The sequence below is a fragment of the Trachemys scripta genome, chromosome 13, assembly GCF_013100865.1.
Source record: "Trachemys scripta elegans isolate TJP31775 chromosome 13, CAS_Tse_1.0, whole genome shotgun sequence".
Taxonomy (NCBI): Eukaryota; Metazoa; Chordata; order Testudines; family Emydidae; genus Trachemys; species Trachemys scripta.
Genome location: NC_048310.1, coordinates 21,356,299 through 21,369,408, shown reverse-complemented (window position 1 = coordinate 21,369,408; position 13,110 = coordinate 21,356,299). Strand labels below are relative to the sequence as shown.

General features: G+C 38.3%; 1 protein-coding gene across 2 annotated transcripts in view; it reads left to right on the top strand.

Annotated features, from left to right (window-relative positions):
* Window positions 1–10,825, top strand: part of GPATCH1 (G-patch domain containing 1) — a 32,557-nt gene extending 21,732 nt beyond the window's left edge. Inside the window, exons 14-20 of one of the 2 annotated variants that reach the window (XM_034788353.1) lie at window positions 282–418; window positions 772–941; window positions 3,207–3,420; window positions 4,938–5,045; window positions 7,286–7,410; window positions 7,952–8,100; window positions 9,650–10,825. In XM_034788353.1, the coding sequence (XP_034644244.1) occupies window positions 282–418; window positions 772–941; window positions 3,207–3,420; window positions 4,938–5,045; window positions 7,286–7,410; window positions 7,952–8,100; window positions 9,650–9,680 (934 nt within the window). In that variant the 3' untranslated portion in view covers window positions 9,681–10,825. Of the gene's footprint in view, window positions 1–281; window positions 419–771; window positions 942–3,206; window positions 3,421–4,937; window positions 5,046–7,285; window positions 7,411–7,951; window positions 8,101–9,649 lie in introns of those variants that run through there. The other variant, XM_034788354.1, reaches the window with a different exon arrangement.
* Window positions 10,826–13,110: the final 2,285 nt, after the last annotated feature.

Sequence of the window (13,110 nt, the reverse complement as noted above, 5' to 3'; positions counted from 1 at the left end):
ATCTTCAGAATAGATGCAACCCAGGTAGAACAACAGTCAGGCTTCCTTCTGATAACTTGCCAATTTGCTTTTTACCTAAACTAGAAGGATCACCTCATTAGAGATACTTTGAATGGAAATAGGTGATCCCCCCCCCAGAACATAGTAGATGCTCCTTTGTTAGGGTTTGTATTCATGGACTCTGCTTGTTTTGTGGATAATCTGAGACTTCATTTTCCAATGTTGTCCATCCATCCCATCATTAAAAACAACGATTGACAAATAATTTCATTTTCCTCTAGTTCATCGATTGTTGGGTTACCCAAAGTGAAACGTGACAAGTATTCTGTATTCAATTTCTTAACTCTACCGGAGTCTACCACGACAACTATAACTCAAACAACAAATGAAAAAGTACAACAGAATATCAATCCTAACAGTAAGTGGGTCAGCATTTTATTAGTGTAATCCCATTGATGTACTCGTCATGGAATGTAAAAATACCAAGATGCAATTTCCTTAAAAATAAAAGGAAATTGTTTGTTTGAAAACTCAGAGCTACATATATAAGGCCAGAGCAATTTAAATCAGTGGAGTTATACTGATTTATAGCACTGAGAATCTGGCCAATAGAGATCTTCTAGTTTTAAGATTTTTTTATTTTTTAAATATAGGCAGTAATGATAAAGCAAGTATTAGTAAATAATTGACCTGACTATGACATGCTGTAGTATTTAATATAAAGCTAATTGACCATGATGCTTGGGATCTTGTACCATTTCTTTTTTTAAGAGCCAAAGAAACCATCAAGATGGGATGTATCTGACAAAGAGAAGAAGAAAAACGATTCTGTTAGTGAGTTCATAAGTCTTGCTAGATCAAAAATTGATATTCAGCAGCAACAGCCAGAATCAGTAATAGAAGAAGACAGAAGTAGAACAAGTGATCCCCTTCCCAATAAGGTATAAGATTTCCAAAGGTTTGACATTTTCAGTAACATTCATGCTATTGCACATTGCTCTTCTCTTTCTTGATCTTGTTTTGAAATGCCTTTCCTTGTGCATGGAGAGAGTCAGTAGTAGCAACTCATACTAAGTTAGAAAAGACATGTCTGCACAAATTATGCCCTCCACCTGTGGGAAAGAGAGCTGCTTCTCCACAATATGTCTCCTATGGAAGCTCCTCTACTGGGGCTCTGCAAGCACTGGGTTCCTCAAATGGAGAGGCCGCAGGCCCAGGACAGAGCTAGCTGCTCTGCAGCATCATATAATCACAAATGTACACTAGAGGGAACTTCCTGACTTTGGCTCTAACTTACTTAGGTTCCCATACTGTGAGCTTAAGCTTCCATCCCCATGAAAGATGGGCAGTGGCAGGGAGGGTCCTGGTCACCACAGTTCCTGCAGCAGCATGTTGTCAAGAAGATGAGGAAACCAGGAGGCAGTGTGAAGGCACCAGTTGACTATAAGTGGCACTGCATGGATCTTGGAGTTCTATGGGTTCTTTGGCCTGAATCTCCCTGTTGTGTGCGGTGGGAGGAAAAACACCAATTTTCCCCCCTGCTCAAACAGAAAATGGGGAAAAAAACTCTGCAACAGTAAACTATTAAATTTGTAGTCTTCTGTATGGGGAAACATATTATACATTGATGGGGAATCTGGGATATTGCCATAACAGTATTTAGCATTGAAATGCTTTGTATTTTTATTCACATCATTTTGCCCTATAATTTCCTACATAAAGCACATAATTTTAATATCGGTGGTTCTCAGCCTGTGGTCATGTGTTGCTGGTGGTAGATGAAGAGCTGGCTGATCTCAGGGTGTTGGCAGTCTTTGTTGTTTCAATAAGACAGCTAAAAACAGATCTCTCATAAGCAAGTTGGTGTAGTTGCCACAGAAATATATGATAATGAGTGTGAGGAAAGGTTGTGTACATTTCTAGAAGTTGGAGGGGAAGTGGTCCAAACAATGGGGGGAAAAAAAACCCAATCCTTGCTTTCTATGGAGAAATGTATAGTTCAGATGAAGGAAAACACTTGTACTTCTAATTCTTGCTGTTTTACTGAAGAAGCAAAACACTAATCTGATGTACATGAAACTCTGCATGCATTTAGATCTTGATATGAAGTAGGAAATGTATTTTGATTGAGTACTATCTGCTATAGAGAGCAGTGTGATTCTATTACATGTGGGGACGAATTGTGGAGACCTTCTGTAGCTCCAACCATGAGAAATTACAGGGGTTAACAAAGAGCACAAATTGGGTAGTTATCATAAATAACAATTACCCCTTTTTGCTTGTGCAGTTTTAGCAGATATGTTGGTGGAGGCCATTTGAAAATTTGGCCCTAACAGTGAAATTTGTTAAGGGCTATCAGTTTTTTTAGGTTAGCAGGATAGTTCTTTTGTTAGTTAATGCAAACATTGGTTGACTCTTACATGTGACATTGATTTTATTGTGAATGGACTTGGGGGCTTGAACAAGGCACATTTAATAAAGAGGTGGAGGGAATTTACTCTTTGGAAAGGGTCTGCAAACCTCTCTGTGGTCCATGTAAGGACTGTGGGGGGAGCTAGGTTGCAGACGGAATCACCCTACAGTCTTTGTAATCCCTAAAGTGTTCTGCACTGTTTAGAATGGTGCGCAAAGGGAAACATGAGATCTGTGCTTACAGGAATTGTATGGTTATAGCTCATACATACAGGACACAAGGATTGCAAGTATAGTCTGGGATTATGGTTGTAGAGGCTGTGATGCCTTCCAGCAGATGGGAGATTTAATTCCATCTATTACACCCACTGATTTTTCCTGCCCAAAGTCCACTTTTCTCTGCTTTGTACAGGGACAGATACATATTATTCCGAGGAAGATAATAGATTTGCTTGTTGTGAACTTAAGTTAAAGAAAAAGTATCTAGAGTCTATTGACTTAAAAATAAAAAGTGTTAATATTTTATATTCTTTCAAGTGAGCTGTTCTGACCTGCATGAAAAAGGCACAGGATGCAGTGTCCTGTATTGGAAAGTGACTTAATTTATCAGTATCTGAGCTCTACTACTGTGCATCAACAGTTGTCAAGTTTATAGACTTCAGATTTACTGTAAAATTTGCTAATTTTAAAATGAAAATACCATTAAAAGTGTCACAATATTCTCTCTTAATGGAGAGACACTTCTTTCCTCTGTCAGTGTTTAATTTTTTTCCCTTATGGGCACTGTTATGCAGGCAGTTAATGAAAGCACAGATCAGAATAAAGAAGAAGAAAGCAGACCATCTATGGACTTATTTAAAGCTATCTTTGCCAGTTCCTCAGATGAAAAATCATCCTCATCTGAGGAAGATAGCGATGAAGAGACGCATCAGACACCTTCTGCTATGCCAAACTCAGAAAGTACAAAGCCTGCTAATCTACCAGATACCTCCTTAGCTGATGTACAAGGTAATAGTAAACAGTTTGTTCAGTTTCATGAAGTTCTAGCAATTTTATAATAAATTAAAATATTATGAGCCTAGAAGAAAAATGCTTTACACCAGTTTTACACTGGTGTAACTACACTGTTCTCAATGGAGTAACATCAGTGTAAAACTGGAGTAATGGAATGCTGAATTAAGTGCTCTCTATTTAAATATTATCTACATAGCCATAGGCCAATGACAGTTTTTACAGATACACTGTCAGATGCATTTGTTTGCTAAACAGAGTGAGGGATGAGGACAAATCCTATATTACTCTGTAAAGAAAGCCCCCAAATTGGGTGATTTTATACACCTGTAATAAGGTGTATGATATATGATAAAGTATATATATTGAATGAAATTTTGACCAGACTGGAAATAGGTAGAATTTGCATTTATTTGAAAAAGGAATTTCCTTTCTATATTTTGATATTCTCATTTAATATAATATTGAAATGGATTTTTAAATAGTACAGTAATATAGCTGTATCTCATCAGTTTTCATTATCGGTCTACAAAGCAAATAAATTCACGGGACTGGAGGGAAAAAGTAGTCTTCTGTTATTTAGCAAGATTTAATAGCAGAGTATTATAGGGAGTTCTCATACTAGAAATTAATAGTTTACTAGGAAATATTAGTAAGCAAAATAACATTTATTTTGACATTTAGGGATGATGTATCTTTAATTTTTAAATTGGCTTTTGTTTGCATACTTACCAACTAGAAAAGAAGGCAATATGCAGTGGATCTCCCAGTAATTAGTGCCAGTTAATCTAATTAGTGCAAATGGCAGATGGAGTAATAAATTCCTAAATAAAAATAAGCTAATACCCCCCATTCAAATGTAAAGTAGCCTTATTTCATAGTTAAAATACCAATTTATATATACTTTTTAATATGGAAACTTTTCAAACTGCTAGGTCTAAAATCACCTTTTAGGCTATTATATCTTCAACACTGGAATTTTGCATAATTCTTGAAAAATTTGCAGGGGTGAATCTGTTTTTTGCCCTTAAGTTATAGATTCTTTTGTTAATATTTATACTTGTGTTGCCTGCCATTTTAATTTAAAAATCAGTAGCACTGTGATCAAATATTTGGTGATCCCAGCCAGTGCAACCAATCTTTGAAATGCACAGGAAGGTGCAAAAGGAAAAGGCATCAACTTCTCTTTGTTGATACAGATTTTTAAAAAGTTAAGAAGGTTGTGTACAAAAAAGAAAGCTTAAGAAATCATATATTTATGTAACTGAAGTCCTTTTAAAAGAATTTGTGTAGTTATTGGGGCCTTCTGAGGATCCCTTCAATAAGAAATAAGGGTGAGAATCACCTTCTGCTTCTTTGAAAAACTAGTAAGTGCAAAATCTAAACAAGGGTGCAAAATTCATTAACTTGTCTATTTATTTGATATTTCATTTTTAATGGAATATTTTCTCAGCTGTCTTGGGTATGGGAAGTACTTTTTCCTTTTAAGTTAACCTATATGTTTGTTTTTCTAGAATGCATGGCTGTTACAAAAGAGCCTGACCTTGTGCCACCTCTTTTGAAGGAGGAGCTGGATAAGGAAGAAGAATTTGGACCGAGGTTGCCTCCAGTTTTCTTTTCTAGTAAGTACTGAAGACTTTAAATTTTGTACACTGAAAATGTATATTTTATGCAGTTATTTTATTTATGCTCCCCATAAACATCTTCAAAGTTACTTCATTATCTACCTTCAAATCCCCTTCTCAAAACTCTCCTTTGTCATGATGTCAGGTGTGCTGAGACCACTGCCTATCATGCTAACCAATATTGTCTTATTACTTCCTGGTAGTCCCCGGTCTCTCTCCCTTCATCTGTTGTCTCTTGTCTTTTATAGTTAGAGCCCTGCAAATCTGTGGATATCTGCTTTATATCCGTGGATATCGGATGCCGATATCTGCAGACCATTTTTGCAGATCGCGGATCAGATGCAGACATAGGTGCTGTCGCATCCCCTGGCTTGAAGTGGTTTCCATTATATACAGGGTTTACAGTTTGGATCAATGTCTCTCAGTACCCGCCACTATAAAAACTGTTCCAGCACTCCTGGATGTGGCTACAAATTTTGTATCCACGCAGGGCTCTAAATATAGGATCTCAAAGGTGGGGAAGCAGCTGTCTGCAACTCATAGCCTACGAAGCTGCTTCTCCACCTTCCAGAGCCTATACTCCTCCCCCCGCCCGCACTCCGCATTTACTGACCTGACATAGCAATATGAAGTTGGGAGAGGTTTCCTAAATAGCTTGGATGCTTAAACCGTAGCGATAGGAACATGGTAAATTTTGCTGCCTGTCTTGATCTAATACCTCCTTTTTCTCTGTATACGTGGGGGAAAGGGATATAGGCTGCTTCCCCACCTTCCAGATCCTATATTCCCTCTCCTCAGTATACAGAGAAAGGGGAGGTGATAGATCAGAAACAGCTGTCTGCAGCTCATAGCCTCATAGTGAGGATCTGGAAGGCGGGGAAGCAGCCTCAGAGGCTATGAGCTGCAGACAGATGCTTCCCCACCTTTGAGACCCGACATACCAGGGGTCGGCAACCTTCGGCCTATCAGGGTAATCAGCTGGCGGGATGCGAGGCATTTAGTTTATATTGACCGTCGGCGGGTACGGCCCCCCACAGCTCCCAGTGGCCGTGGTTCGCCGTTCCCAGCCAATGGGAGCTGCGGGAAACGGCGGCCAGCATGTCCCTGCACAAGGCTCTACTTATATTTAGATTGTAAGCCCCTCAGGGCAGGGACCATCTTTTTGTTCTGTGTTTGTACAGTGCCTAGCACAATGAGGTCCTGGTCTTAGGACTAGGGTTCCTAGGTGCTACAGTAATGTAGATGAGGATAATTTCATTTTTTTATACTGTTTGTATTTCAGAGGGAAATTTATTGACTGGTATTTGATCTGCAATTAGGTACTATACAGAGATCAATATGCAAGTGAATGTTACACCGGCTTAAAGCCTAGAGTTGTTAAGCAGCTGTCCCCATGCAAGTAGAAGGTATTTTTGGTACAGAGATATTATGGGTCAATAAGTACGCGCGCGCACACACACACACACACACACACTCTCTCTCTCTCTCTCTTAATGTGGCTGTAAGTTTGTGTTCAAGTCACTAAAATTCAGAACTCCTGTGTAGTTACTGTCTTTTCTCTACCCAGAATCAGACCTTACAGATCTTTGAGTAGGAGAACGTATGCTGCTGCTATTACCTGTTGAATCTTGAACAGACAGGGTTTTTGTTGTTGTTTTAATCCTGTTTAATTAACGACGTTCAACAGATTTAGCGTGAATAGCAAGGCGTTGTTACTTCATCTGTGGAAATTTTGCGCACAGATTAAAGATATTCTATGTGTTCTTATGTCATATAATTTCAATTCAGATCCAGGTCCCTTTCTTGGAAACTATCAGAGCACTGGGGTCCTTCATTCTTCCCTCCAGCCCCACATACACCTGTGTACATTAAAGTGATATTGTCAAAAACTTTGATCCTACATTGGGATCCATTAGCACAGGCTTTTGTGCCTGTGAAGATTCCCACTGATTTCATGGGGGCCCTGCACAGACTCGAGTCAATGCTAACCGATCCTGATGCAAAATCGGGGCCAAGGTTGGCATGATGTGTTTTTGTTTTTTTTAATATCTGAGTACAAAGGTGTTTCTATAGAGTAGAGAAGTTAAAATGAATTGGAATTGGGAGTCCCAAATCCCTTATGTAGCTTTGGAAATCTCAGCCCAAATATTAGGGAATTTAAATTTTTGTGTAGTTTAATATTGTTTGTCTTTTATATGGTAATGCTTTTATTTCTCTATATTTGATTTTTGCTTTAGAGACTATTCAGAAACATGAGCCAGTACCACTAGCAAGTTCTCTTGAAGCCAATCAGAAAGAGAAACCTAAAAAGAACAAAGAAAAACACAAGGCTAAGAGAGAGCACAAACACAAAAAGGAAAAGGTGACCAGCTTAAATAAATTGGTTCTTTCTTCCTTTCTTTGGACTGATTTCCTCAGCCAAGTGAAAACTACCATGATCTATGCTAGATTATGGAAAACAGAAATAGAGTTGGGCTGCGTGGACACCCTCCCTTAGACTCCCTTAGCACTTCTAGCTTAGAACAGAAGATACATTGGCTGAACAGGGTACTGCTTCTTTGTGCTTAGGGACCATACGCATAGTTTGCTTAGATACTGCATAAAGCTGTAGAAAACCTTGATACAATATAATAATGAAGTTTCTAAATATATGTTAATTTAATTTATTTGGTCCTCGCCTCCTAAAGACCTTGGCTTGTATTATTTAAAGTGTACACAACTGAAGATGTGCAAGTACTGTTGTTACTGCTCTGCTCCAGTTAACTTTGAAATTTACACTGAAATATGTTTCCTGTAATCCCAGTTGCTCTTTTTTGGTGACCTTCTGTTTTAATTTGACCAACTCTCTTTGTAAAACTTAAAAATACACAAATAGCAAACTCAACTATTTCTTTTTTTAACAGAAAAAGAAACATAAGAAGCACAGGCACAAAGGCAAACACAAGAATAAAAAATCAGAGAAAAACAGTAGCTCAGAGACTGCTGATAGCAGTGACAGCCTTAGTGACATAGAGGAGATCACAGGTTTGTCATCCCAGGAACTTCTAAGAAGGTAAATAGATAATTTACTGAAATCTTTGTAAATCTGGCAGCAATAATGAGTCAGATTCTTGCTAGTGTAACTTGGTGTAGTTCTGCTGAAGTCAGGAGAATTATGCCAATTTAAACCAATTTAAACGCCAATTTAAATTACGCCAATTCAAACCAACCAGGATCTGGTACAATATGTTTGTGCCTAGAATACAGTTTATGTTGCTAATCAAGTCAGAAAAGATAATTTATCCTAGGCTTTTGGATCTAGATGTGCCAGATAAGAACTAGTTTTAAGATAAAGTGCTCCAGGGAAAAGACCGTTGAGCAGCTAACTCTGCAAGGACTAGATAATGAAAGTTAATTTGGGTGAGATCTTGGTGTCATTGTAAATTACTATAAATGGGAATAAATACTGAGTAGGTAAGAGAAATGCAAATGGTGAGAAGTTTTGCTACTACATTTGTTCAGAAGACATAGTTAAGGTTAACAAAATTTATCCCTCCCCTGATAACTATGGGGTATTGCCTGATAGATTTTTAGTATCCAAAATAAATGCTGTAATCTGGCTAAAATTCTTCATAGCTGAATGACCCAGCTCCAGCAGATCCAGGTTGTTGGGCTTATTTTGGTTCAGTCAGGGCTTGTCAATATCACACTGTTCACTGCTTGCTGGTTCTGTTCTTGTGAGATGGCAAGTTATTGACGTGTAAGAGCATTCTGTGCTTGAATACAAGGTTACTGTAAGTCAGTACCCTGCTGGCTCACAAATATGGAGCAGGCAGGCAGAACTGAGTAGACAATGAGAAACTGTTTGAATCAAGTGCGCATTTGTTCAGCAAACTGAAGTGAAGGTGGTAGGTCTAATTTTAGACAGTGTGCTGTTAAATATTTTATAAACCATGGACTTGAACAAACCAGTATTAAGCCCATGAACAGTAGAAGAGAACACTGTGACTTTATTCTGTTTTCAAAGTATGTTCCATACACTTCTAAAAAAACCAACCAAATTAAACATAAGTAACTTCAGCTCCAGGCATGCTCTGGGTGGAGGAATCACTGCATCACACTCCAGTTAACCCCTCTGGATGATTGAAGGAGTGGCCTCAACATGTTCTGCAGAGTAACAACATTGTCTTTCTTGGTGTAGGAAACTCATTGTGGCATAGGACCTTAGTGGGACAAGGGAATACAAATAGGAAAACTAGGCATTCCAAAGGACTATTCCCATCCGTCCTTGGTTCATTAAAAAACAAGCAAACAAAAACCTGATGAGCGCAATTTAAAAATTTATTTCTAAAAATTAAGCTTTGTTTCTGTATAACATTTTCTCTCTTTTTTTTTTTTTTTTTTAAGGGTACTTTTTAAGGGGCTTCCAAACAGATAGCTCAAAATTTGCAGCCAGACCTGTCTTGTCTGAAGATTTGCCAATTTTGTTTTATTAAAAGGGCAAAAACTCATTATGGTTAAATTCAGATTGAGGGTTTGAGAAACCTTTTCATTCTTGTTAAAGTGATTAAATGTTCCTGGTGTTGTTGTGTATAACTGTTAAATATGGACTTTTTTTCCAGACTGAAACATCTTCCTGCAATGAAGCAGTAACTTGCTTTCTTCAATACTGTATGACTTTTGGTCTGAAACTTTGATCTCCTCCATGATGGAAGATCAGTAATGTATAGATTGCACTGTAAATGTTGTATTTATGCTGAATATGTTTGAAATCATAAATTTATAATTTTTTTCTGTGATATTTTACCATTTTAAACTATATGAATTGTGGAATGTTGGAAAGATCTTTCTTTTTTTTTTTTTTTTTTTTTTGCTGCTAGCATGCATTATCAAAAGTAATCGTTCAGGCTCTACATTTAATTAATGTGAGGGCTATTGGTAGCAAGCGCACCTGTGTCTGAGAGTAGGACTTCTCCTTTACATCCCAGTGTTCTACTAAAAAGGTAGACTCAAAATGGTGAATTCTTGGTTGTTTTGAAGAACCTATTATAATTTGGTTTGAGCTACCTTTTAATTTAAATGAGACTAGATATTTTAATAAACTGTATATTACAAATGGTATTTCTGGTGTATTAAATCATTGTGTGAAAGTTCTTAAAATATTATAAACAAGAATGTAAGTCAATGCTGAAAGAAGTGAAGCTCGGAAGTTAAAAAGGCATAATTTACATGAAAACAAGTCATTCTGTCTCTCTCTTATGTAGATATTCAGAATGCAGAATTTCTCTGTATTTCTAAATGTGTTAATCTGTTTTTCAGACTTTTTCTGTCTTAGAATTTTGTATATTATCCATCACCATAGTATGGCTTTTTCAATAAATTAACAAATGGTATGATGCATGTTAAAATAGCATTACAGTACTGGATTATCTTGAACACTACCTACATAAAAAATGTCATCATCAGTATCGGCATTATTCTACATTCATGTTTATATTTAACACAAATGTTATGTTGAAAAACCCAAAGATTCTTCAAAATTTTCTTGCTTGCTCTGAGTACAAACCTGTGCTGTATTGTACACTTAAAAGGAGGTTGAAATTTCATTAAAAAGTCCAAATAAGTCTGTAAAGTCCTATTACAATTACAGGGTTGTTCCTGATGTGAACTATAAAATAATACTGAACCACATGACTGTCTGACCTCCTTGAATGGAAAAAGTTGTTAAAACCAGTTCATCATGATTTATTATGAGACTAAAAGAATGTTCTCCATTTGCAATTGCTAACAAAAAAAAATCAAACGAGCTCAAGGTTGTAGATGTTGTATTGGGCTAGCTAAAAATAAAGTAAAATTTCAGCATTTACAGTCTTTTTAATAGGTCATTGAATTTAGAGCAAGGTGACATAGTGTTGATTTAGGTTTTGTAATTTAAATTTAGCAATTAAGATGGAACTTTATAGAGAGGGGAAAGTTAGTAACAAATGTGGATTTGGAATGCTGTCTGGATTACAAGAATGGGTAAATGAAGCAGCAGAATAAAAAAAAAACTAAAAAGCAACAGGAAATTCTTACTTATAGTAAACAGATATTTTTGGTAGACTACTAGTAGTACAGTATTGTTATAAAAATCAGTGCCTCAAGATCTGCTTCTCTCAGATGGAGAAAAAATGGCTCCTATAAGATCAGACACCAATTCTCAATCCTTTCCATTTAGACTTACTTCTCACTTATTTTAAAAAATTAAAAATGCCATGAAGATAAAAAGTAATTGTTTCTGTCTTTTTAATCCACTAGTGTGACACACAACTTCTTGAATTAGTATAATTTGACAGGATTAGAGAAAAATATTAACTTTTTCAATTTGTTTACCTGTACATTTGACAGCACTTTGTATAGTCATTTTCTCTGTATAGTCCGTTCCTAGTTTTGTTCATGTGGGTCTCTTCATATAGCAATAGTGGAGAAGAATATTTTAGAAGATAGGAAAATCTGATTGCCATCCTAGAAAATTGGCAGGAAGATTTAAGAGCAGGTGTGGCATTTGAACTTTTTAAATGTCTTTAAAATTAATGAGTTTTCAAATTAACAGTGCCCCTTTAATTTCTTAAATCATTATATATCCAACTCGTTTGTGTAGAAGTACATCTTTGTAAATTAAAGAAGCTATTTTAAACAGTGCATTCATAGAACAGGTATTTCAATCTTGCTTTTCCCTTGATCCCCAAACCAGCTCATTTCTTGTCCTGACTCCAACCCTGTACCTTTTGTGGTCACACATTTCTAATTAGTATATTGTAAAAATTTAATAGCAAATAAATGCTTCTGAATAAGGAGTAATGAGTATGCCAAATGATGAAAAGAGTTGCAAGATAAGAAGTGAAGGGAGCCTTGATGCATTTCCTTGTACCTCTTTCCTTATGTCTGCAGAAACTTCATTTGACGAAGGCAAAGTAGCTGGCAGGGAGCTGTGAGCAGTGGGTCCTGGCAACCAGCTCCACTCTAAATAGCACTTTTCCAAAGTTGAGAGCATAGTGCAGGTGAGAATATAAAAGGTGCAGTGGAGGCAGGGCAGAACAGCAATAAAAAGGGATGGAGTGAGCTTCCCTAGTCCTAGAGGAAGCCAATTACCAAGTAGGCTGAAGCCCTTTTAGGTGGGGAAGATCTTGGGCAACATCCAGGTGCAGCTTGCATTGAGGTTGTGACCCTGTTATTGAGAAATTAGAATAGATGATGGTGTGATGAAAGGACGTTATTGGACTGAATTTGGGATGTTACATGCCCTACCCAAGAGCTGAAGACAAGTGAATGATGCAGCTGTCCTAAATTTATGCCAACAAAGCCTTTAGGCCCCATGCTCCATGTAATCAGGTTTTTTGTGTATCTTCATCTAAATACTCCCCTCTTTAAAATATATATATTTGTTTAGAAGTTATTTACAAGGATAGCACCTTTTAGTGCTTGTGGCTATAAAGCCTGATGCTTGTAGTTACCATGTGTCCAACAGTACAGCTCTTGAATATGTGAGTGTCTCAAGCCCAGGGCTCCAGGCACCAAGCACCCTGTTAGGGATGTGGGAACCCTTCGCCCTGTAAGGTTTGACTTAAAAGCTAGAGCCCAGATGGTGAGCTCCTGGCCGTTTGGAGCAGGGCGGCTTTAGCAAGTGCGGGGCCTGATTCCTGGGGCGGCACTTCGGATTGCCAGTTGGGGGTTGCAGGGCCGTGGGGCTACTGCGCTCCGGTTGGAGCTCCAGCCGGGAGAGCGGGGCTGTTGTGCTCCGGCTGGGGTCGTGGGGCTGCTGCAGTCTGGCCAGAGCTCCAGCCGGGGCCGTGGGGCTTGCCGCGCTCCAGCCAGAGCTCCAGCCAGAAGAGCGGGGCCAAGGGGCTTGCCACGCTCCGGCCAGGGTCATGGGGCCATGAGGCAGCCGCGCTCTGGCCGGGGTCGCGGGCCATGGTGCTGCCACGCTCCGGCCAGAGTTCTGGCCAGAGGAGCGGGGCCGTCGGGGTGAATGCGCGGGGCCCGATTCCAGGGAATAGGCCTAAAGCCGGCCCTGCGTGGGAGAGTCGAAGCCGGTGGCCTATGG